Source organism: Heterobasidion irregulare (assembly GCF_000320585.1).
Source record: "Heterobasidion irregulare TC 32-1 unplaced genomic scaffold scaffold_08, whole genome shotgun sequence".
Lineage (NCBI taxonomy): Eukaryota > Fungi > Basidiomycota > Agaricomycetes > Russulales > Bondarzewiaceae > Heterobasidion > Heterobasidion irregulare.
In genome coordinates, this window is record NW_009258204.1 from 2,215,372 (window position 1) to 2,238,742 (window position 23,371).

At 57.5% G+C, this 23,371-nt stretch overlaps 13 protein-coding genes across 13 annotated transcripts; 10 read left to right on the forward strand and 3 right to left on the reverse strand.

The window, feature by feature from the left end:
* Positions 1-2,358: 2,358 nt before the first annotated feature.
* On the forward strand, positions 2,359-4,116 carry HETIRDRAFT_323216 (uncharacterized protein; the record flags this gene model as incomplete). Its single annotated transcript, XM_009551313.1, has 10 exons — positions 2,359-2,390; positions 2,451-2,607; positions 2,663-2,820; positions 2,881-2,960; positions 3,013-3,068; positions 3,119-3,159; positions 3,213-3,332; positions 3,387-3,644; positions 3,697-3,924; positions 3,978-4,116. 10 exons carry the CDS (start codon positions 2,359-2,361, stop codon positions 4,114-4,116), a joined length of 1,269 nt encoding a protein of 422 aa, XP_009549608.1.
* Positions 4,117-5,514: 1,398 nt separating this feature from the next.
* Positions 5,515-6,914, reverse strand: HETIRDRAFT_453802 (uncharacterized protein; the record flags this gene model as incomplete). Its single annotated transcript, XM_009551314.1, has 3 exons — positions 5,515-5,568; positions 5,630-5,919; positions 6,908-6,914. 3 exons carry the CDS (start codon positions 6,912-6,914, stop codon positions 5,515-5,517), a joined length of 351 nt encoding a protein of 116 aa, XP_009549609.1.
* A 33-nt stretch (positions 6,915-6,947) lies between these two features.
* On the forward strand, positions 6,948-8,358 carry HETIRDRAFT_453803 (uncharacterized protein; the record flags this gene model as incomplete). Its single annotated transcript, XM_009551315.1, has 4 exons — positions 6,948-7,417; positions 7,535-7,695; positions 7,768-7,884; positions 7,940-8,358. The coding sequence occupies 4 exons, from the start codon at positions 6,948-6,950 to the stop codon at positions 8,356-8,358; spliced, it is 1,167 nt and encodes a 388-aa protein (XP_009549610.1).
* A 912-nt stretch (positions 8,359-9,270) lies between these two features.
* Positions 9,271-11,047, forward strand: HETIRDRAFT_453804 (uncharacterized protein; the record flags this gene model as incomplete). Its single annotated transcript, XM_009551316.1, has 6 exons — positions 9,271-9,383; positions 9,543-9,834; positions 9,926-10,050; positions 10,211-10,545; positions 10,603-10,628; positions 10,703-11,047. The coding sequence occupies 6 exons, from the start codon at positions 9,271-9,273 to the stop codon at positions 11,045-11,047; spliced, it is 1,236 nt and encodes a 411-aa protein (XP_009549611.1).
* A 31-nt stretch (positions 11,048-11,078) lies between these two features.
* On the forward strand, positions 11,079-11,360 carry HETIRDRAFT_453805 (uncharacterized protein; the record flags this gene model as incomplete). Its single annotated transcript, XM_009551317.1, has 2 exons — positions 11,079-11,168; positions 11,226-11,360. The coding sequence occupies 2 exons, from the start codon at positions 11,079-11,081 to the stop codon at positions 11,358-11,360; spliced, it is 225 nt and encodes a 74-aa protein (XP_009549612.1).
* A 60-nt stretch (positions 11,361-11,420) lies between these two features.
* Positions 11,421-11,948, forward strand: HETIRDRAFT_453806 (uncharacterized protein; the record flags this gene model as incomplete). The annotated part of the gene is made up of 3 exons (XM_009551318.1): positions 11,421-11,450; positions 11,504-11,746; positions 11,814-11,948. The coding sequence occupies 3 exons, from the start codon at positions 11,421-11,423 to the stop codon at positions 11,946-11,948; spliced, it is 408 nt and encodes a 135-aa protein (XP_009549613.1).
* A 243-nt stretch (positions 11,949-12,191) lies between these two features.
* HETIRDRAFT_453807 (uncharacterized protein) lies at positions 12,192-13,324 on the forward strand (the record flags this gene model as incomplete). Its single annotated transcript, XM_009551319.1, has 3 exons — positions 12,192-12,403; positions 12,456-12,593; positions 12,649-13,324. 3 exons carry the CDS (start codon positions 12,192-12,194, stop codon positions 13,322-13,324), a joined length of 1,026 nt encoding a protein of 341 aa, XP_009549614.1.
* A 652-nt stretch (positions 13,325-13,976) lies between these two features.
* On the reverse strand, positions 13,977-14,643 carry HETIRDRAFT_323184 (uncharacterized protein; the record flags this gene model as incomplete). Its single annotated transcript, XM_009551320.1, has 2 exons — positions 13,977-14,563; positions 14,601-14,643. The coding sequence occupies 2 exons, from the start codon at positions 14,641-14,643 to the stop codon at positions 13,977-13,979; spliced, it is 630 nt and encodes a 209-aa protein (XP_009549615.1).
* Positions 14,644-15,511: 868 nt separating this feature from the next.
* On the forward strand, positions 15,512-16,003 carry HETIRDRAFT_324439 (uncharacterized protein; the record flags this gene model as incomplete). Its single annotated transcript, XM_009551321.1, has 1 exon — positions 15,512-16,003. One exon carries the CDS (start codon positions 15,512-15,514, stop codon positions 16,001-16,003), a length of 492 nt encoding a protein of 163 aa, XP_009549616.1.
* A 1,743-nt stretch (positions 16,004-17,746) lies between these two features.
* Positions 17,747-18,283, forward strand: HETIRDRAFT_460186 (uncharacterized protein; the record flags this gene model as incomplete). Its single annotated transcript, XM_009551322.1, has 3 exons — positions 17,747-17,974; positions 18,034-18,164; positions 18,205-18,283. The coding sequence occupies 3 exons, from the start codon at positions 17,747-17,749 to the stop codon at positions 18,224-18,226; spliced, it is 381 nt and encodes a 126-aa protein (XP_009549617.1). The 3' UTR covers positions 18,227-18,283.
* Positions 18,284-18,581: 298 nt separating this feature from the next.
* On the reverse strand, positions 18,582-19,620 carry HETIRDRAFT_453811 (uncharacterized protein; the record flags this gene model as incomplete). The annotated part of the gene is made up of 3 exons (XM_009551323.1): positions 18,582-18,643; positions 19,057-19,474; positions 19,612-19,620. The coding sequence occupies 3 exons, from the start codon at positions 19,618-19,620 to the stop codon at positions 18,582-18,584; spliced, it is 489 nt and encodes a 162-aa protein (XP_009549618.1).
* A 1,595-nt stretch (positions 19,621-21,215) lies between these two features.
* HETIRDRAFT_453813 (uncharacterized protein) lies at positions 21,216-21,674 on the forward strand (the record flags this gene model as incomplete). Its single annotated transcript, XM_009551324.1, has 2 exons — positions 21,216-21,358; positions 21,386-21,674. The coding sequence occupies 2 exons, from the start codon at positions 21,216-21,218 to the stop codon at positions 21,672-21,674; spliced, it is 432 nt and encodes a 143-aa protein (XP_009549619.1).
* Positions 21,675-21,906: 232 nt separating this feature from the next.
* Positions 21,907-23,329, forward strand: HETIRDRAFT_453814 (uncharacterized protein; the record flags this gene model as incomplete). The annotated part of the gene is made up of 6 exons (XM_009551325.1): positions 21,907-21,955; positions 22,024-22,233; positions 22,310-22,598; positions 22,670-22,802; positions 22,867-23,079; positions 23,159-23,329. 6 exons carry the CDS (start codon positions 21,907-21,909, stop codon positions 23,327-23,329), a joined length of 1,065 nt encoding a protein of 354 aa, XP_009549620.1.
* Between the last annotated feature and the right edge of the window lie 42 nt (positions 23,330-23,371).

Here is a 23,371-nt window from a genome sequence, read left to right on the forward strand (position 1 = left end):
CAACACGCCCCTTTGACATGCTCGAGCGAATCTATAAATGCCGTATGACCGTCGACCGCGCCGTCGTCTAGGGCTAGAGGGCCTATTTCCACCCAAATTTTGACATATGTGCTCGGATATAAGAGAGGGGGATGTAGGTAGGCTGGAGACAGAGGGGCATGGAGGAGAGCGGGTAAGAAGGCATACGAGATGCTGTTGGATAAACGGGTGCGTCATTCTCTCTCCGCTCGCGTTTCCTCCCTTTGCTTTCCTACTTTCTCCCTATTGTCATTTTATACTGTCCTTGGCGCGTTTGTCGCAAACTGACGGGTATCTGATATACTCAGTATGTCCTCTACGAGCTGCATGACGCCCCTACCTCGACCCCGTCGAAGCCCTCACCTGTACGTGGTTGAGCACGTCAATTTACGGGTCCATTCTATCAAGGCCTATGTACGTCCACCTTCCCTCTTTTTTGCTCCACCTTACGCGTTACCTACAATTTGTATACCGTTACCCTCACGATTACAACCCACAATCCGCATACATGCATACTGATTCTTTTATTTCTGGATATTCACGCGACAGCCCACTATAAGGAAGCAGAGATAAATACTCTTGCAGTTCAGGCAGCGCCGCACGCGCGTGACATCTTCGTGGAGACGTATGCCATCGGCTCGTTATGTGCGCTCGTGCAGAGCATTGTAAGGCGGCTTTAAGAGAAATTGGGTATTCTGCCTCTCCTCTCCTCATCATTTTCCTCGTTTATCCTTCCTTGCAAAATTAAATATCATCCACCTTCTAGAGATTTGGATCATCTTGCGAACATCGTCAGCGAGTAGGTGTTCTCGGTTGTCGTGTTGTTCTGCTCTTTTTCTGCAGTTGGACACCTGATTCAACATTCATGTCTGTCTATTGACTTTTGTTTCTTATCCTTTCGAGCATTCTTATTTTCTGTCTGTCTTCTCCCCCCCCCCCCCCCTTTCTTTCTATGTCCTTGCATGGTTCACTTCCGCTGTTGAACTGGCCTCTTTTCTTACTTCGTTCATCTGCCTTCTCTTCTATCTTCTAATTAATTCCTCTCTTTACGATCCTGTACGGACTGAGGCTGCGAGGCTTTTTCTGGCGTGGTAGCTGAGCGCACGCCGATGATCAGACGGGTTGCGGGTGCAGGCGCCAGCTATTTGGCGCCCAGAATCAGACCCCGCTTGTCAGCGCTGCGCCGCGAAATTCAACTCTCGACGCTCGACGCAACGGTGCGGCAGTTCCATGATTCGCTAGGGCGGGGTTTTCTCTTCCTGCCAGGCAGACTATGCACCTCTCTGTGTGTATAGACACAAATATGGATCGTACCCTTCACTCCCTTCTCCATATTCACGAACGGTCCTCGCCTGACACCTTCCTTGCGATGCGTGCGTAAAAGCCTGCAATCTTCGGCGATCTCGAGCAGGCATCCATCACACTCTTCTGACTTTACCTCTATCCAGCTTCTGAAGTTGTGGACAGAGCTGCGGGCGTCATGTCGGACGAGCAAACTTTGTTTGTACGCTACCAAGGGGCTATCGCATAATCTCGCGTGTGCGGCAGCTCTACAAAAGGATAGGCAGCAGCATTCCATATGGGGACGAGCCTGAGATGGCTGCCATCAATTTTGAGGCAGATGCATCATACAATGACATGGATGAAACCCTCTTGGTACCTTGCTGCGCTCGCAATGCCCATGGACGGTGCCGGTGCCGGTGGCAGTGGCCCAGTGGCTAATTGTGATCTGGGATTATCCTATCTGGGGTAGCTCGCTGGCTCATATTTTCGTCCCCCTTCCTAGGTAGCTGACATATCTCGACCTGAGGCTCACACACGGCAGGTGTCATCGACATCTCGCTGAGCCGCCGTGCATCTCACTGCGAACAGGCGTTTGCGCGTCCCGGCGTGTCTCGCAACGTGACGCCAGGATTGCACAGTGAGAATACATGCCCACTGACCAGATTTACAGACGCATTGTGCGCACAGGCTACGTGTGGGTACTATAGGGGCCGAGCTACTCGTCGAGGATCGGTGTACTTTCGTCACATGCACAAGAGCGTGCCGCGGAGGCTTACCATGTTTATCTGAAACTCGTTCGGGGGACGATTGCGCGCCAAATATCGGATGGTAAGCACGTCGACGGGTTACTAAATGAGATGACAGAAGTGAAGTGAAGCTAGATGCTGTCGAAATCCTGGTCGGTACTCCTATTCCCGAACCAAAGTTACCTTTTTTGGATCTTGGGCTGTCAGGCTGAAATGATGAGGCCCCTTCTCATTTTCCCTTTTCAACCCCCCTGCGAACGGCTTGCCCACTGTGCACTCCCTACACTCCACGCTCCAGTGTAAAGACCTCATGGAAGACCCGACTGCTTACGTGTCCCATCCGTGAGTTTTCTCTCGTTGGTTCGCCTGCTATTGTTTGATATCGACGAATATTATATCAAGGGACATCTCACACGAGCGCGAACATCCTCGCACGGGAAAATATTCGCAATCGGAACAAATCCCCGACGAGACAAAGTTGACTACCTGCGAATGCAAGGATTCGGGCAGAAACCTCGTCGTCTGCATTGACGGTACCTCGAATCAGTTTGGTCAGAAGGTACCTATCTCTCGAGTATATCTGATTCGAAATTTTCTGAGGCGTGCTACTGTAGAACACTAATGTGATCGAGATGTATAGGGACCTTGTAAAGGATGATATGCAGGTAACGTTCTACAATAGTGGTATCGGGACATATGCTAGGCCGTCGTGGAAATCATGGAGCTATCTAAAGCAAGTCGTAGACAACACAATTGATCTTGCCATTGCTTGGTGAACGCGTACCCACGATTGTGTTGTGTCAGACAAGCTAACGCAGTATAATACTTTCAGGAACTTTGAAAAGATCATTATAAGCGCATATCATTGGCTGTCAGAAAATTATCGTAGCGGGGATCGTATATTCCTCTTTGGTAATCACCTGGTCCTTGTCATGTAGTGTCTTTGCATTGACATATGCTACAGGCTTCTCCCGAGGAGCATACCAAGTTCGCGCTCTGTCTGCTATGATTGCAAAGGTAGTGACCCGTCTTTGTTCTGTTGGCACTATCTGACAGCGGTCGGCGTTCAGGTTGGACTCATCCACAGAGGCAACGAGGATCAGATTCCATTGTAAGCATTGCTTGATATCTGTCACCCGCAGATATTGACGCCAAAATGAACAGTGCGTACGAACTTTATGCCAAGCCGAGACCAAGCAAAAGTCAGGAGAAGGAAGGGCCTACGGCAGAGATGTTCAAGGAGACGTTTTCACACAATGTGCGAGTGCATTTCGTGGGAGCCTGGTGCGATTATATCTCCTTCTCCCCATCTTTCTCGTATGAATACTGATTTTAAAGGGACACTGTGTCATCTGTGGGGATTCTGCGAGATAAGACGCTTCCCAACACGGCTGAGGGCATGCATCACGTCTGCTTTTTTCGCCATGCTCTTGCACTCGACGAGCGTCGGGTGAAATTTCTGCCCGAATACACATATGGCGGCAGAGCGAGCAAAGAGGAAAGCTATTCTGAGCGTTTCACGTCTTCAGTCCAACACGCGGAAGATTCCATACCCCACACCAAGGAAGTTTGGTTTGCTGGCACACATTCTGATATGTGAGTGGAATACACCTCTGTTACTCATCTGCTGACGTTGCGGTGTACGTAGAGGGGGTGGAAACTCTAAGAACTCGAACTTGGATCGGGGAAAGCCGGCATTGCGATGGATGTCCCGAGAAGCGGAATCTGTCGGGATCCATTTCGCGCCCAGGCTTACGAGGTGGGAATGGGAGAAACTAGGGGCAGTGAACGAATCCTTGACCTTGGCCTGGAAGTTTATTGAGCTTCTCCCTATCAGACGGCTGTCGTATAAGGGCAAGAATATCACAACGTTTCGGTATGTTCTCTGACGATAGCATGTGATGTTGAATTTAAGACTTGATCCCCAAGGCCTCATCTTGGAAAAGGCCGACGGATTGATATAGGACAACAACTTCATGCCTCGGTCATATTCTCTTCTAACAAACTTTACAAACCACGAGCTCAGCTTTGGCCAGACGGTGGTGGGAATTCTAACCTGAAAAGCTAAAAGGTTCAGGGTAGGACAGGGGTATGGCAGGGCTATAGAGGCCATTAAGAGGTGAAGAAGCCACCCATGCCAATACACGGCTGACATGACGAGCCTGTCCGCGGCTGGAGAGCCTCGTCATGTCAGCTGCGTATTGACAGGGCTGAGTCCCGATAAGCGCCTGACATGACAAGCCTCGCTGCGGTTGGAGAGGCTCGTCATGTCAGGCGCGTATCAGCTTGGCTGAGTCTTGATACGCGGCTGACATGACGAGCCTCACTGTGGCTGGAGAGGCTCGTCATGTCAGGCGTGTATCAGCTTGACTGAGTCCTGATACGCGGCTGACATGACGAGCCTCGCTGTGGCTCATGTCAGGTGCATATCAGCTTGGCTGAGTCTTGATACACGGCTGACATGACGAGCCTCGCTGCAGCTGCACAGGCTCGTCATGTCAGGCGCGTATTGGCAGGGCTGAGTCCTAATACGTGGCTGACATGATGAGCCTCGCTGTGGCTGGAGAGGCTCGTCATGTCAGCCGTGTAGCAGCTTGGCTGAGTCTTGATACGCGGCTGACATGACGAGCCTCACTGCGGCTAGAGAGGCTCGTCATGTCAGGCGCGTATCAGGACTCAGCCCTGCTAATACACGGCTGACATGACAAACCTGTCTGCTGCTGCACAGGCTCGTCATGTCAGGCGCGTATCGGGACTCAACCCTGTCAATACGCGGCTGACATGACGAGCCTCTCCAGCGGCAGCGAGGCTCGTCATGTCAGCCGCGTATCAGGATTCCGCTGTGCCAACAAGCACAAAACCTGCCTAAACTCAACTCTACATGAATGAGACAGCCTACGAGCATTGACCTTACAGATGCCTAGTAGTATTACCGACACTTTTGAGTCCACCGATATCCGAAACTACTGTGTTGCCAATTAAATGCAAATATAAATATGAAAAAATCCCTTCTGTAATCTTCATACTCTGCTTCAACTTTGAGGCCCAGAAGCAGCGAGATTGAATCAGGGGTTCAATAGATATGGATTTAAACAGTCTACCCCCTAAAACCAGACTGTGTGAAGCACAGTCTGGGTTTTGGGAGCCAAATCCGAGGTTGCACACAATTCTGTCTGATTCAATAGGCTTAAAATGTATTTGTCATGGTACCCTAATATTTTCATTAGTAGACATGGAGCACTGAAGATGTTACAGGCAAAATACAGAATTGAGGGAAAACCTCAAGAAACCGAGTCTCCAGTCCACAATTGTCCTTGGATTTCCATTCTAACCTGAAAAGCTAAAAGGTTCAGGGTAGGACAGGGGTATGGCAGGGCTAAAGAGGCCATTAAGAGGTGAAGAAGCCACCCATGCCAATACACGGCTGACATGACGAGCCTGTCTGCAGCTGGAGAGGCTCGTCATGTCAGCCGCGTATTGGGGGGCCTGAGTCCTGATACGCGGCTGACATGACGAGCCTCTCCAGTCGCAGCGAGGCTCGTCATTCTAATCTGAAAAGCTAGAAGGCGAGCTGGACGGACGTTGGCTTTGATGTCGCACAGGACGATGGTGCGATCGCGCAGCTCGACCTCGCCCTGCCGGATCTTCTTGACGATCTCGAGGCCGTGCGCGTCCGCGACGTAGCGCCGCTTCGCGGGCGAGGTGGTGCTCTTGGCAGCGCCGGCCACATGGTGGTGCACGTAGCCGGAGGCGGAGGACAGGGTGCGCTCGTGCGATGCGTGCGCGGCGGTGCGCAGCGTCGAGTGGGCGTGTTTGGAGAAGAAGGCGTCGGGCGGTAGGGTACCGGGGAGCGTGGTCGTGCCCTCGCCTCCTAGTAGTATTACCGACACTTTTGAGTCCACCGATATCCGAAACTACTGTGTTGCCAATTAAATGTAAATATAAATATAAAAAAATTCTTTCTGTAATCTTCATATCCTGCTTCAGCTTTGAGGCCCAGAAGCAGCGAGATTGAATCAGGGGTTCAATAGATATGGATTTAAACAGTCTACCCCCTAAAATCAGATTGTGTGAAGCACAGTCTGGGTTTTGGGAACCAAATCCGAAGTTGCACGCAATTCTGTCTGATTCAATAGGCTTAAAATGTAGTTTTCATGGTACCTTAATATTTTCATTAGTAGACATGGAGTACTAAAGATGTTACAGGCAAAATACAGAATTGAAAGAAAAGCTCAAAACACCGAGTCTCTAGTCCACAATTGTCCTTTGATTTCCATTGCCAAACTAATAAAATGCTCCTACATACACTATCTTTCAGATTATACCCTAATTTTATTATTTGGATGAGGGGATCCAGAGATATGTAATTGTTTGTGATGTTGAGGGTATTTTGCAACCCGGAGACACAGTTTAGTCAGCATCGGGAAAGGGCGGCACACAGTCGGGAGATTGCGGGCGCACAGTTGTCACACTGTTGTCACTCCACGCACAGTCTCTCTGCTGCGCCACACAGTCCGGCCGAGACCGCACACAGTCCGGATTTTGGCGCTAGTTCAGCGCCACACAGTCCGGATTCTCGGTGACAGTCCGAGATTTGGCGGTGAATCTGCGCCACACAGTCCGGCCGTGCCGCACACAGTCCGTTGATTGTCGCGCCACACAGTCCGACTGTGTCGGCACACAGTCCGACTGTGTCGGAACACAGTCCGACTGTGTCGGCACACAGTGCTCCTTCAACGTCTCGTGATCAAGCACGCTGCAATGTCGCGTCGCGTCCACACATTGCTAACAGCGCATTGTCACTATCTACAGATCCTCGAGGGATTGACTTTTCCCTTCCTGATCCTGTCCTCTCTCACTGTCCATGCCCACGCTCACACTCCTATTGTCTCTCTCCCCATGGGCTATCCACCATCTCCACCGCAGAGGGGTCCTGCTCCACCAACGCCCACACGCCTACACCTGCACTGCTCAATGACACAGGCATCTATGACAATGAGGATGAGGATGAGGTTTGGCACTGGTGGAGATGATCACAGAAGAGGGAAGGTACAGGTGACGAGGACATCTACGAGAGGTACGTCACTCGCCCTAGTTTCTCCTCTCTCCCGTCCTACCCTCTCAAACCGATTCCCTGCCCTTCTGCTCTCCCCGCTCTCCTTGCTCTCCCTGCTCGATGTCATACCCACTGGCCCGCTCGCCCGCTCTCTTGCATCGTCCGCTCCCCCTCGCGCATTGTCTGCGTTTCCCGGATCCTCGCTTGACACGCCCGCATCCCCTACTCGACGCCACAGCCAGTCGCTCACGCCGCTCTCCTATTACGGCCTGGAGCCCCTCCTTCGACATGCGTCCCCTCGACCCCCTCCACGGTGATATTCCCACTCTTGATGCCGTACCCAGTCGTACGCTCAGACCGCGCAAACCTCACGCTCATCCCCTTCACAATTCACGATTTCGCACTTTGCTTGCGCTGCGTCGCTGCCAAGACTCCGCGCACACTCAGCCCTATGCATGCTCACGCCCAGCACTTTTGTGTGCATCCCCTCTGCTGTTAACATTCCCACTCTCGACGTTGCACACCCTCGCCGCCTAGCACCCCCGGTGCCCTCGTTCTTATCAAATGTCAACCGCCCCCTCGATTCCATCCGTTCGTGTTCACTCTCGCCTGCATCCTGCCACCTACAGCCTCGCACACTCGTTCCCTCGGATGCGCACACAGCTTCTACCCGGTGCCCTCCTCCTCATCTCACCAACCCACTGGTGCTCGTCGCCTCAACCATTAGCGTACGCACGCTCGGCACCTTGCAAGCTTGTTACCTCGAGCCCTTGAACTCCGGTATCTGTGATCCCGCGCATGTTCATCCCTAGGCCTCGACATCCCCGCAATACAGCGCCCTCAATGTGTCCATTGTTGAGGGCTGAACGGCAAGGCCGCTACATCGACGCCTTCGCGCGCGCGCTAGCGCAGGACGCGCCATCATTGCGGCCGTTCGAACATGAACAAAGAGGACGAGATTCGCCAGGTGGCAGAGAAAAAGGCTGGATAAGGACGATGGATGGAGGCGGCGGACAGACGTGGGTGGGTATGGACGACGATGACTTAGGTACGTCGTCCCTCGCGCTATCCCTCCCCCTCTCACGCCAGTCTTTCCCCCTCGCACAAGCAACTCCCGCCCTCATTCTGCCTTTCAGTCTCCATTCCACATCCCAACCCTTGACAATAAATCTGCTCATTTCCATCCCCTCTCACCCGCTTACCTGCTCTTCCCGCTCACCCTCGACCTTCGATACCAAGACCCCGGACATCTAGGGCTCCGTAGTGGGCGAGTCGTGCATGGTACAGAAACGGCCGCGTGCTGTCTGTGGCAGCCAGGCTCCCCACAGCCCAAATTCGCCGAAGGTTAATTTGAGCTTTGTGGGGAGCCTGGCTGCCGCAGACAGCACGCGGCCGCCGCCTTCGCCGGCGACACCCACCTTTCTCCCCTGTACTATCTGCCACTCGATTTCTTTATTCTTTGTACACTTATTCACGCACTCGTGGCTTCTTTGCTTTTCGGTACACCCTGCCTATGTAAATAAATCATGTCTTCTTTGTCTTCTTCTCTTCCTGTATACAGACACCAGTCCCCCAAATCGTCATTTTCTGTCAATGAGATCAAGTATTTACACCATGGCACCGTTCACCTACACGTTGTGTGGGCGAAATTCTTGACAAGCGCGTCGATCTGCGTCGATCCGATCGTGGTCAGCCTGCTCTCCATCCAACCACGACCTAGCACTGTGTCCAAACGCCCCTCCGCGCGAGCAAGATAACCTATAACTACCAATTTGAGAGGACACCTACTCTTCAAGTGAGTATGTCTTTGTATTACTTATAAAATACCCCTTCTTACACGCACTCGACTTTGCGAGCAGACAGTGGGCCTCCGCTGAGGCCCTGAGAAAGATTGCATGCTTGCCCTGTTATCCACTGCCTTAACGTTCTGTCTACTGTATTTTTCTGAATTAGCTTGCATGCTGGACCCCTCGTCCTCACATTCGCATAACCCCTCCCCTTCTCGGCTCATCGAACCGCACACGCTATACATCGCACCCGCTCGACCTCGAACATGTTCGATCCCTCTTCCCTTCGACCTCCCGACCTCCTGGACCCTCGCTCTTCACTCCTTCGACCACTCATTCATCGACCGTCCCACCCTGGACTTTATATAACTGGCTGATAATGGAGGAAGAGGAATGGCAGCAGCCGCAGCGGAGAGACAGGTTAGGAAAGGAGACGAGCATAGACGATGGGGACGTCCACGACAAACGTGCACTCGATGAGCACGCAGAATAGTACAAAGGTGCGTACCTCTTGTTCTCCTCCTTGCTGCCCCTCTCTCGACATCTCTGCCCTCCACTCTACGCATGCACGTCCCTTCCCCAGACACTCAGCCTCCCTTCTTCTTTCCTCCAATTCCACTGACTCCTGATTACTCTGTCTTCTATCACTAGTCCCCTCCGGCTCTCTGTGCCTGCAGGTGCCCAGATGCACGTGCTAATCTCATACGCGAATGCGCTGTGCATGCCGCAGCCGATTGTCTGGGGTGCGGAGGGCACGAACGGGCAGCGCTCATTCTGCCCGCTGCTGTACCAGGGTACAAAGCTCAATCTGACGGACTTCCTCATTCTTGCAACATCGCACAACACGCTCCGTGGCTCGCTTCACTACTGCATCTTGTTCAGTAACTACTTCGCGCCGCCTGAAGCGCTCGTATTCGGCAAGACTGAGGAGCAGGCCTGCCAGGTGCGCCTCCCTCTCTGTTCCCTCTTCCATCCCCTCTTGGATAGTGTTTGTGTGTTGTTTCGGTGGCGCTGACGCACGGTTAGTGTCGTAGGAGGTAGGACTAGGCGCGAACGAGGCGCTCGTGAATAGCAAGGCTTTTGTTCGCAACTGGTCGAGCAACATCCTCTTCTCCCTGCTGCTGACGCCCGCGAAGCTTGGCTCATCCATCGCGCTTCAGTACACAAGACCATCACTCAGGGTATCATCCTGGCCATCAACTTGTTCGGTGCGTGCATCTTTGGGTGCATGGGTGCATGCAATTGCGTGCAGACAACCGTCCCCATCCATTATCACCAGAAGCATTGTTGTGCCCTTGTCCACCTCACCTAAACCTCAGCCAGGATCAACGCCGCGTCCTCCCTCGCCTGCCCCTGCCTACGGCCTCCCGTCCGCTTAGGTACACATCCTCTTCGCCTTCTACGTGTGGTGCAACGCCACCGTCCACCCCATCAACACCCGCGTGTTCGTCACCACCATCAAGCGTGCCCGCCGGCGCGCCCCTCGCGACCCGCTCGCCTGTTCTCCTGCCCAACCCGCTTAACCGGCTTGCTCGCTCTCCCTGCTTGCCTGCTCTCCCTGCTCACCCGCTCTCCCTGCTCACCCGCTCACCCCGCTCGCCGTCACATACCAGACAACGAGTACTTTATTGGTGTTGTAGGCATGCTCGAATGTGTGAGTCCCCACCATCCAATCACATCATCCTCGGAGATTCCTGACATCTCGCAACAGATGACTCCGAGTTCCCGACGCACAAGGTGAACTACCACAACTTCTTCGCAAGTCTGCCAGCTCCCACGAGCCAATCACGCTGCACAACGCGAGTGTGCAGAAGGTGCATCACACGTACCGGGTACAGTTCCTCGAGGAGTCCGTCCTCGCGCGCATCCTCGACAACTCAACGTCCAACATGCTCAACACGTGCATCATTTTCAACCACATTGACATCATCAACCACTTTCAGAGCAGCGTGCGCTTCCTTAACGAGATCGTCGACCTCTTTGTCAACGCGGACGGGAGCATGCGCGCGGAGGACCACAACGACCGGCTGGGGACTCTGTCGGGCGTCAAGGAGAAGGGCTCGATGAACGTCGACGCGCGCACGCCGTCGCTCGGGCTGCATCCCGCCTTACCGCGCAGCGCTGGCGCGCGGTGTCCCTACAGCAGCAGCAGCTAGCATGGGTAAGAACATGCACCTGCCGAAGCGCATGGCGCTCTTCAAGCTGCTCGTCGACTGCGGCGTCGTGCACGCGACGGGCGAGCCGGACGGGCGGCGGATGATCACGGTTGGCGGGGAGGTGCTCACGACGCTGCTGGACCACGATGTGGACAGCGTGCGAGAGCGCGTGCTGTAGCAGTTCGAGGGCCTCAAGGGCGTGGGTGCGGGCCCGAGCAATGGGGTGCGTGCGGGCGCGGGCGGCGGAGAGAAGAAAAGAGAGGGAGCAGACTCTGCTGGTACTGTTGTGCTCGATGCTGATGAACAGCCGTGAGTTGGCGGTGCAGACGCTCGTCGGGGGCGCACTGTGGATGGTGCTTGAGATGCCGCTGCGATGCCGCTGCCGGATGGCGCGAATCCCATGGTGCGTCGCTCCCTTTCCCCACTCTACTTGGCGAAGGCTGCCTATATGCGCAGTGCCCGGGCTGGTTATCACGTTTGTTTTTCTACGGGCAGCAGATTCTGATGCACATGTTCTTGCACCTAGCGGACGACCCCAAGACGCAATGCTTCCTCGATTGTTTCTACAAGCTCTGCGTTACTCGCTGCTCAAGCCCGTCTTCGGCGTCCCAGATCGCAAGCTGTTCGCAGGTGAGCCCCTCTGTCGCCGTTGCCAACCCCAATCTTCCCTTCCATGTCTACGCGACGCTTACTCGGCTGGTGCGCGGAGTCGACACTGCGCCTGACGCGGGACAAGACGAACTTGTTCCTGTCCCTGTGTGACCAGCCCTCCATCTTCGCGCTGCAGCACACGCTCCGAAGCCACTTCTTCATGCTCACCTTGAACATCTCTACGCACGTCGCCAGGTTGCTCTGCAGCAGGGATAAGCATTTGTGCCTCGGGGCGTCTGCACTTCCCTGAGCCCCTTCGACTGATGTTGACTCACGTTCGGGCGCCTACTGTAGCTGCGTTGCGCTACTTCCAATTGCACCTCCGTTGGAACAACAAGAACATCCTGGTACACTTCCTTAAGCAGGACGTGGTCAAGGCGATCCTCGAACTCACGCTGCAAGGATTGAACTGGCACACGCCCATCAACTCGTCATGTTAGGAGTTCTTCGACCACATGCACAAGGTCGGTGCCCTTCTGCTTGTTTGTACATGATGACTCCTAACGCTGAGCCAGGACGGCGCGCAGGAGAACACGAAGGAGGCGATCGACGACATCATGACCCGCAGGAAGCGCTCGTGCGGCAGGTGGCCCAGCCCAGGTTCGCGAAGAGGTGCTTCGAGCACTTCATCCTGCGCTGGGGGATGAACACCGCGCTCGAGCCCCAAAAAGAGGAAAAGCCACCCGCACCCCAGCAATTCTTCTCGTGCTCTCCCGTCCATGCTCACACTCACACAGACGCACAAACGCGCGCGCAGCCTCAGCCAGCCGTTCGAGCCCCGCCGCCAGGAGGCTGAGGAGAAGTCATACGTCGACACGGATGCCGACGACGATGAGGGCTCGGTGCCGCTCCCCAGCGCGCCGCTGCTCATGCGCCACCAGTTTGCAGACCAGAAGTGCAAGCGCCAGCGCGTGCCCAGCGTGCCGATCCTCCCCGCTCTGCATGCCAAGCATCCACCTCCCACGCATGCCGCTCATCGGCAACCTCATCGACTACCACGACGACGACGACGAGCGCAAGCTTGCGCTCGACCTCAGCCTCGACCTCGACCGCTGCCTCACGCCTCTCGGCCCTCACGGCGGCGACGCGGAGCTCATCTTTTCCTACTGCCCCTTGCCCGCCGCCGAGTGCCTTCGACTCACTGGAATCCTTGAGCTCACGCACTCGCCCTTGCCTGTGACCCACATTCGCTTACGCGCGACTCCTCCAGCTCACGCACGTACGTCCGACTTCTCGTCAACCCCTCCATCCACTCTTCATCCTGTATCATCGCCGACACTGCACGCGCACCTGACCCCGCATCCCCACACCCTCACCTCACCTCGTCCTGTGGACGATGCGACCGTTCGACCCCGTGCACGCCCGATCCCCCATTCCTCGGCCGTCCCGCGCTCGTGGCTGAGGAAGTTGAGGAAGGGCGGCGGCGGTGGAGGAGGAGGGGGACCGGGAGCTCATATGATCATTGACGGCGAGAATGTCGTGATGGATGCCCCTTTGCTGAGCAGGACAGACGTCATGAAGGTGCGTCGTCGTCCCTCCTTACGCCAGTTCCTCTCCGCACACGCGTGTATCCCGGTCTCAACTTTCTGCCCGCCCCTCCTTCGACCTGCGCCCCCTCAATTCTAACCTAAAAAGCTAGAAGGTTCAGGGTAGGACAGGGGTATGGCAGGGCTGAAGAGGCCATTAAGAGGTGAAGAAGCCACCCATGCCAATTCTAACCTGAAAAGCTAGAAGGTTCAGGGTAGGACAGGGGTATGGCAGGGCTAAAGAGGCCATTAAGAGGTGAAGAAGCCACCCATGCCAATACATGGCTGACATGACGAGCCTGTCCGCAGCTGGAGAGGCTCGTCATGTCAGCCGCGTATTGACAGGGATGAGTCCCGATATGCGGCTGACATGACGAGCCTCGCTGCAGCTGGAGAGGCTCGTCATGTCAGGCGCGTATCAGCTTGGCTGAGTCTTGATACGCGGCTGACATGACGAGCCTCACTGCGGCTGGAGAGGCTCGTCATGTCAGGCGCGTATCAGGATTCCGCTGTGCCAACAAGCACAAAACCTGCACAAACTCGACTCTACATGAATGAGACAGCCTACGAGCAGTAACCTTATAGATGCCCGCGCTGTGAGTATGTTTTTATTATATCTTATTGTACCCTTTATTTCTCGCACTCGGCTTTGCAAACGGACGATGGGCCTCTGCATCGCCGAGGGCATGTATTGATACATGATGTTTCCTTCTCTTTTCCTCTACTTCTACTATCTACAGATCCTCGAGGGACTAACCTTTCCCTTCCCGACCCCGTCTCTGTCCTCGTCCACGCCTACGCCCCCGCTCACCGCCGCCTCTTTCCCCTGCGCCGCCACGATGTCGGCCGCGGAGGCGTTTTAAACCTGAGACAGCGGGGATCGCGGTGGGGGCTTTGCCTGGCTTCTTCGCGTCCTTGATGGCCCTCAGCTTCGCAAAGCGAGCTGGACGGATGTTGGCTTTGATGTCGCACAGGACGATGGTGCGATCGCGCAGCTCGACCTCGCCCTGCCGGATCTTCTTGACGATCTCGAGGCCGTGCGCGTCCGCAACGTAGCGCTGCTTCGTGGGCGAGGTGGTGCTCTTGGCAGCGCCGGCCATATGGTGGTGCGCGTAGCCGGAGGCGGAGGACAGGGTGCGCTCGTGCGATGCGTGCGCGGCGGTGCGCAGCATCGAGTGAGCGTATTTGGAGAACAAGGCGTCGGGCGGTAGGGTACCGGGGAGCGTGGTCGTTCCCTCGCCTCCTAGGAAAGAGCAGGGGAAGAGACGCGGCGCGAGGAGCCGCTTCCGGGTGTGCGCAGGTGCACGGGACAGGCAGGGCCGGGCAGGGAGGGGCAGGACTAGGGCCGGGGGAGGGCGAGCGAAAGTAAGTGATACGGACCTTTTTAATGGCATTCCTCTTCGCACCTCCTCTTCTCATTAACAACGCTCCTCACCCTCGCCGTCGACGCGCTGAAGCACGGGCAGCGTGACGATTGCGACACGCTGTGCGCAAGGGCAAAGCACGGGTGCGGCGGCGGCAGGGGCGCGTGAGGGAGCAGTCGAAGGGGTTGTTGTGGCCGAGTGGACGCGTGTGCATGGGGCCGAGAGGATGAGAGGACGAAGGCGAAGGAAGTGGGTGGTGGGTGTGCATGGTGTCGAGGCGAGGGCGAGGGGACGAAGGTTGAGGTTTGCGCACGGACAGAGTTGAGTTGGAGACGGGTGCGAAGGACTCAACTTCGCGTCGCGCGCACGCGACCACTTAATTACGCTCGTGACTCTCCAGCTCCCGCTCGTCCGCCTCAACCCCTCACTTGTTCCCTCGGCGTCGTGCACACGCATCCCTTCGACCCCACGCCTGCACCAATCACTGTCTCGTTCGGTGCGTTCCACGGTTTTCACAGCGGTGGCGTCCCGCTCCACCAACACCCACGAACCAACGCTGCTCGACGACGCGGAAACCCATGACAACGAGGAGGAGGACGAGAAGGAGCACAGAAGAGGTAGGAAACGGACGACGAGGACGTAACAATAGGTACGCCGTCACTCGCCCCAGTTCCTCCCCCGTACACGCACACCTCTCGCCCTCGACCTCCTCTCCACGTCGCCCTCAACGGCCTATCCCTCGACTCTACCCGCCCCCTCCTCTCGTCTGCTCAACCTCACCCACCTCCGACCCGCTCTCCCGTCCGACCCGCTCTCCCGTCCGACCCGCTCTCCCGTCCGACCCGCTCTCCCGTCCGACCCGCTCTCCCGTCCGGCCCTCTCGACCCCATCGCTCGCTGTACTGCCCTCCCCGCTCTCCTCGCATGATCTCATGCCCACTGGCCCACCGGCCGGCTCGCCCGCATCGTCCACATCGCCTCGCGCATCGCATGCGTTGCCCGGACCCCCGCTCGTCTCACCCGCATCTTCCACTCGACGTCGCGCTCGCCTACTCGCTACAGCTCGACACCACCCACCATCCCGGCACGTCCTCCGCCTCCTCCACCTTCGTCAACACCTCTGCCTCCGACGCCTCGTCCACCGTCACCACCACCACCACCGCCGCCTCCGCCTCCTCCACCTCCTCACGCCGCTCCTCCGAGTCCTTGCGCACCATGCCCAGCGCCAACCGCCGCGACCGCGACCGCACCTCGCAGGACCGCTCCAAGTCGATGTCCGCGGCGAGCACCGCTCACATACGCGGCGCCCTCCTCGACCAGGCCTCCGCTGCCGCATCCGCATCCGCATCCTCGCGCACCGGCCGGCCTTGCCTTCCCCCAGCGTCACGCCCCCCTTCACCCTTGGCTGCTGTATGAGCGGTACAGGACGGAGAAACTCCGCGCGACGCAGAAGAACGGCAAGGAGGAGACGCGGCGGCTGACGCGCCCCCATCGTCTACCCTGCACTCCTTGCCCGCGTCGCCGAGGCCTTCCGCGCGCGCGTTCTTGAGCGGCGACATGCCTTGCCTTTGCGCACGCGCTCAGCAAGTTCATCCTGCCCCTGCACCCCGACTCGGCGTCCATGCAGGAGAGCGGCTTCTCACCCTCGCACGACCCCTCCTCCACCGACTCGCCGCTACCGTCGCTAGGTGAACCCGAGCGCGACGACTAAAGATGCACCCTGCGCTCTGCTCAGACGCGCTACATGCGTTCGAACGTGTCAACAAGGAGGGCAAGGGCAAGCTGGCGGCGGAGAGACAAGACGGGAAAGGGAGGGCTGATTGTTACGAGGGTATGTCCCTCCTCTCGTGTTTCTTCTTGCCCCTCCCTTAACATTTCCGCCGCACGCACGCATCCCCTCGAACTCATGCACATGTGTCCTCTCTCCTCTCAACAGCCTTGAACCCTACGCACCTTGGACCGCGCCGCTTCACTGTCTCAAGGCCGACGTCCCCTCCTTCGACTTCATGCACCGCCGCCACGCACTGCCCCTCCGCTGACCGCGATCTCTGTCCTCATCCACACCTACGCCCATGTTCACTGCCGTCTGCACCCCCGGAGCGCACGCTGCGTGACGACACGTAAAGGATGGCAGCCGTTCGAGTGTCGACGAGGAGGATGAGACCCAGCTGGCGGCAGAGGACGAGGAAGTCGTGCGGCGGAGAGACGAGGTGAGAAGGGAGTGGGCACGGATGACGAGGCTATCCATGAGGGATGCAGGTACGTCGTCATCTCTTACTCCCGCTGTACACTCGTCCGGTCCTCCTCTCATTCACTCCTGCTCGACCCTCTCGACCTGCTTGCCCGACGCTCTCAACCCGCTCGCTCGCTCTCGTGCTCGACCCACTCGGCGCCATGCCCACTTGCTCGTGTCCTCCACGTCCCCTCCGCACATCGTCTGCATTGCCCGGATGCCACTCAACACGGCCGGACTGCCTGCTCGAGGCCATGGGCACTCGTGTGCTCGGCTCGGTCAACTGGTGATCCGGGATCCGGGATTGTCCCCTCAGGTCCACGCGTGCGCTTTCGGCTGGGACTGATATCCGCCCCCACGCTCGTCTCCTCGACACCACTCACAGCCGCCTACTCTTCCTCTCAAACGCCTCGACGTTCAGTCTCTCGAACCCCCAACTGTCGACTGCCCGCAGATCGGACCCGGCGCCTCGTCGAGGACAAGGAATGGCTGCAAGGAGGATACGAGGTGGGAAGAGGGTTGAAACGGACAACGAGGACATGCACAATGGATGCGAACTTGTTGAGCAAGCCGGTACGTCGTAGTTTCCAGCTCAATCTCTTCCTGGCTGTGTCGTCTGTCAGGGGAGTTTCGCCCTCTCACGCGGTGGCACCGTCGCGAGCGGACGATGGGCCTCCGCCGAGGCCCTGACTATGCGAACGGCAGGTGGTTTGGGTCGTGGTAGCTCAAGTCCCTCGCTGTGATTGAGTCAACATCGTCCGCGCAGGCTCGGAAGAGCATTCAGATTGCTCGCAGAGGGCATTGCTGCCTCGGTTCGGTACCAGGTGTGGTCGTGTGGTCGCACATCATCAATAACAAGGCGTGACACTTCGATGGCCTGTATGTGTGGGTCGGCCGGGTAGAAAAGGCTCGACTTGCCCTCCACTATGCCCGCTCTGCCCACTCTCCCCAATGTCCGCTCACCTGCTCACCCGCTCACTGTTATGCCTGCTTGCCCGTTTTTCCGCTCCCCGCCTGCTCGCCTGCTGGACCCGATCACAACCCCTTCGATATCGACGTTCCCTCCCTCGACGCCACGCTACACTTACTCGCTACCCTTCTCTACGCTTGGCCCCTGCAACTCACACTGTCGACGCTACACATGCAGCCACCCGGTGCGTCGTGCATGCACGAGCGTTCCCTTGTTGCCATGGCCGTGTCTGTGTCCCTCTAGGTCCGGGTACGCGCCCTCATCTGCGATATAAATCCGCGCCCGCGCATCCAGAGCCCATGCTCGTCTCCGCGACACCATCCCAGTGCTCGCCAGTTCGTTCGCCTCATTCCCTCACTCGTTCCTGCCTTCAAGTGTGTGTGTGTGTGTGTGAAGTCATGTATTAACGTCTAGTGGCGGCGCGCCGCATGTCTAGACGTGTAGCTGTATGTACTCTGCGGTAGTGTGAATGTATGTAAGCATGATCCAACTCTATGCTCTGCATTGGCCCTCAAGGGGCATGTGTTTACCTCAGGGAGGTTGGGTCGCATGGCGAGAATTATGGTGGTATTCTAACCTGAAAAGCTAGAAGGTTCAGGGTAGGACAGGGGTATGGCAGGGCTAAAGAGGCCATTAAGAGGTGAAGAAGGCATCCATGCTAATACATGGCTGACATGACGAGCTTGTCCGCGGCTGGAGAGGCTTGTCATGTCAGCCGCGTATTGACAGGGCTGAGTCCCGATATGCGCCTGACATGACGAGCCTTTCTGCGGCTGGAGAGGCTCGTCATGTCAGGCGCGTATCAGCTTGGCTGAGTCTTGATACGCGGCTGACATGACGAGCCTCGCTGCGGCTAGAGAGGCTCGTCATGTCAGCTGCGTATTGACAGGGATGAGTCCCGATACGCGGCTGACATGACGAGCCTGTCTGTGGCTAGATAGGCTCGTCATGTCAGCCGCGTATCAGGATTCCGCTATGCCAACAAGCACAAAACCTGCACAAACTCGACTCTACATGAACGAGACAACCTATAAGCATTAACCTTACAGATGCCCGCACTGTGAGTATGTTCTTATTATATCTTATTGTATCCTTTATTTCTCACACTCGGCTTTGCAAACGGACGATGGGCCTCTGCATCGCCGAGGGCATGTACTGATTTCCTTCTCTTTTCCTCTACTTCTACTATCTACAGATCCTCGAGGGACTAACCTTTCCCTTCCCGACCCCGTCTCTGTCCTCGTCCACGCCTACGCCCCCGCTCACCGCCGCCTCTTTCCCCTGCGCCGCCACGATGTCGGCCGCGGAGGCGTTTTAAACCTGAGACAGCGGGGATCGCGGTGGGGGCTTTGCCTAGCTTCTTCGCGTCCTTGATGGCCCTCAGCTTCGCAAAGCGAGCTGGACGGACGTTGGCTTTGATGTCGCACAGGACGATGGTGCGATCGCGCAGCTCGACCTCGTCCTGCTGGATCTTCTTGACGATCTCGAGGCCGTGCGCGTCCGCGACGTAGCGCTGCTTCGTGGGCGAGGTGGTGCTCTTGGCAGTGCCGGCCACATGGTGGTGCGCGTAGCCGGAGGCGGAAGACAGGGTGCGCTCGTGCGATGCATGCGCGGCGGTGGGCGTGTTTGGAGAAGAGGGCGTCGGGCGGTGGGGTACCGGGGAGCGTGGTCGTGCCCTCGCTTCCTAGGAGAGAGCAGGGGAAGAGACGCGGCGTGAGGAGCCGCTTCCGGGTGTGCGCAGGTGCGCGGGACAGGCAGGGCCGGGCAGGGAGGGGCAGGACTAGGGCTGGGGGAGGGCTAGCGAAAGTAAGTGATACGGACCTTTTTCATGGCATTCCTCTTCGCACCTTCTCTTCTCATTGACAACTCTCCTCACCCTCGCCGTCAACGCGCTGAAGCACGGGTAGCGTGACGATTGCGACACGCTGTGCGCAAGGGCAAAGCATGGGTGTGGCGGCGGCAGGGGCGCGTGAGGGAGCAGTCGAAGGAGTTGTTGTGACCGAGTGGACGCGTGTGCATCGGGCCGGGAGGATGGGAGGACGAAGGCGAAGGAAGTGGGTGGTGGGTGTGCATGGTGTCGAGGCGAGGGCGAGGGGACGAAGGTTGAGGTTTGCGCGCGGACAGACTTGAGTTAGAGACGGGTGCGAAGGACTCAACTTCGCCTCGCGCGCACGCGACCACTTAATTAACTTCGTGACTCTCCAGCTCCCGCTCGTCCGCCTCAACCCCTCACTCGTTCCCTCGGCCTCGTGCACACGAATCCCTTTGACCCCACGCCTGCGCCCGTCACTGTCTTGTTTGGCATGCTGCACGGTTTCCACGGCGATGGCGTCCCGCTCCACCAACGCCCCTACGCCCACGCCACCCGATGGCACGCCAATCATCGCAAATGTCCGAGCGTCAACGACGACGACAACGAAGGCGACCAAGATGACGATGACGACGACAGCGACGCTGAGGACGACAACGCTGAGGAACGGCGGTGGTGGCGGAAAGACAAGGGGGAACAGAGAGGGCACAAATGGGGTACGTCGTCTTTCTTTGCGTCGACCTGCATATCCGTCCCTCCCGCTCTCGTCCAGTATATCCCTCTCTCTCTCGGCTCCCTCGTGCGCTCCCGCTTGGCTCGTTCGATGCCACGACCGCTCATCTGCCTCAGCTGCTCGTTCCCTCGGCCCCTTGCACACGCGTCCCTTCGACCAGTTGCCCGCTCCCACCGCTGTCTCATTCGACACGATCCACGGTCTCCACGGCAGCGGCGTCCCATTCCACCAACACCCACAAACCAACGCTGCTTGACGAGGCGGAAAAGCACGACAACGAGGAGGAGGACGAGAAGGAGCACAGAAGAGGGAGGAAACGGACGACGAGGACATAACCATAGGTACGTCGTCACTCGCCCCAGTTCCTCCCCCGTACACGCACACCTCTCGCCCTCGACGTCCTCTCCATGTTGCCCTCAACGGCCTATCCTTCGACTCTACCCGCCCCCTCCTCTCGTCCGCTCAACCTCTCCCACGTCCGACCCGCTCTCCCGTCCGACCTGCTCTCCCGTCCAACTCGCTCTCCCGCCCGGCCCTCTTGACCCGATCGCTCGCTGTACCGCCCTCCCCGCTCTCCTCGCACGATCTCATGCCCACTGGCCCACCGGCCGGCTCGCGCGCATCGTCCACATCGTCTCGCGCATCGCATGGGTTGCCCGGACCCACGCTCGACTGACCCGCATCTCCCGCTCAACGCCGCGCTCGCCTGCTCGCTCCAGCTCGACACCACCGCCGTCCACCACCCCGGCACGTCTTCCGCCTCCTCCACCTTCGTCAACACCTCTACCTCCGCCTCCTCCTCCGCTGTCGCCGCCACCACCACCCACACCACCACTACCACCGCTTCCTCCAGCTGACGCCGCTCCTGAGTTGTGACGCATCATGCCCAGCGCCGGCGGCCGAGACTGCACCGTGCAGGACCAGTCCAAGCCCATATCCGCCACGAGCAGCGTCCTCCTCCGCGCCGCCCTCCTCGACCAGGCAGCCGCTGCCGCATCCGCATCCGCATCCTCGCACACCGGCCGGTGCTGACGGCGACATCAGGCTCGCAGTTGCCGCCTCGGACGACACCGACTCGACGACACCGACTCGACGACACCGACTCGACGACACCGACTCGACGACATCGACTCGGCGACGCCGACTCGACGACACCAGCTCGACGACACCGACTCGACGACGCCGCCTCGACCCTACCGCCTCGACGCGGCCCTGTCCCGACCACGCCGCCGCCTCAACGCTTCCGTCTCTATCCCCACTCCCGACGACGACACCAGGTTCGCAGCCACCGCCTCCGACGACCTCGACTCGACGATAGACCTGCGCAACAGCAGGCGATAGATGACCATCAGCCACACGCGAGCGACGCGCGATCAATTCACGCGACACACACGAGCGGAGCAGGATGCAGACAACATGCGGGTATTATTGGGCGACGCGGGCAACACTCGCAATGTACATGGCATGCGCCACACGGACACGACGACTTCCCACATCTCTGTCACCCTGTGCCACCACTTTTTATATTCTATTCTCGTCAGTTCACTCCATCTGCACCCCTCACCCTACCACCATGTCTGCAAAGCTCACGTCTGGTGCGATCCTCCCCGATCTCGCGCACGGTGTTGACTGATAACCTTCGGACTACCCTGCCTGGAAGAGAAGAATCTCTAGCAGCTGTATGACACAGAGAAGGATCAGCTCATCCTGAACGACCTCTTCGCAGCTGATCTCTCCCACTTCTCCCGCTTCTCCAAGGAATACACCGCTGCCTCCGACCCTACCAACAATTTCCTTCTCGATTACTCCAAGAGCCGAATCACCCAGCCTATTTTCGTAACTCTCTTCAACCTCATTCGCAAAGCCAGTGTCGAGCAGGTCCACGGCAAGGTGTTCATCGGTGAACACCTCAACACTAGCGAAGACACCCAGGAGACCATACGCGCCTAATTCCTAGACGCTGTCGATGGCCTTAGCGCCTCCCCCACGTCGCAAAGCACTTTGTTGCCCTCTCAGAACGAAGGAGAAGGTGGTCAATGTGTTCGATATTGCAAAGGAGAACATGTTCGGCTTCTGGGACTGGGTTGGCGGCTGCTATAGCTTCTGGAGCGCGATCGGCCTCTCGATCACGCTTGTGATCGGGTATGAACACTATGAGGCTCGCCTTTGCGGCGCGCACGACATAGACGCTCACTTCCTCACCGCACCACTCGAGAAGAACCTGCCCGTGCTCCTCGCTGTCATTGGGCTCTGGTACAACAATTTGTACTTTTACAGCGCGCGCGCTCCGGCATTCCCTTACTTTTCTTGTGGTTGAACCGTGTGTGTGCTTGCAGGCGCACAGACGTACGCGCGGCTCCGTACGACCAGCACACGCACAAATGTGCAGACTACTTACATTCTTGCGACATGAAGTCTAGCGGTAAGGTCATCACCAAGGGCAGCAAGCGTGTTGACTATCAGACCATCGTGCGTCTCTGTTCTCTTTACACACTATCCCCTGTCAAGACTGATTGTGCTACGTGTGCTGCAGCTGGTTATTTGGAGCGTGGCCAGCACGAATGGGCAGCACTCATTCTACCAGCTGCTGCACCAGGGTACAAATATTGTCCCGGCAGACTTCCTAGCCCCTGGGATGTCGCACAATCCGCTCCGTGGCTCCCTGCACCGCCGCATCCTGCTCAGTAACTACTTCGTGCAGTCCAAGGCGCTGGTGTTCGGCAAGACCGAGGAGCAGGTCTGCCGGGTACGCCTCGCCCTCTGTCTACTTTCTGAGGATTTGCATGTGTTTTTTCGGCGGTGCTGACGAACACTGACTGTCTTAGGAGGTAGGCTCGGGAGCGAACGAGGCGCTTATGAAGAGTAAGGTTGTCGAGGGCAGCCGACCGAGCAACAGCATCTTCTTCCCGCTACTCAGGCCCGCGACGCTAGCTCATCGTTCTCTACGAGCCCAAGATCTGCACACAGGGCATCATCTGGGGCATCAACTCGTTTAGTATGTGCTTCCTTCGATGGGTGGGTGCATATGTGCAAGATGG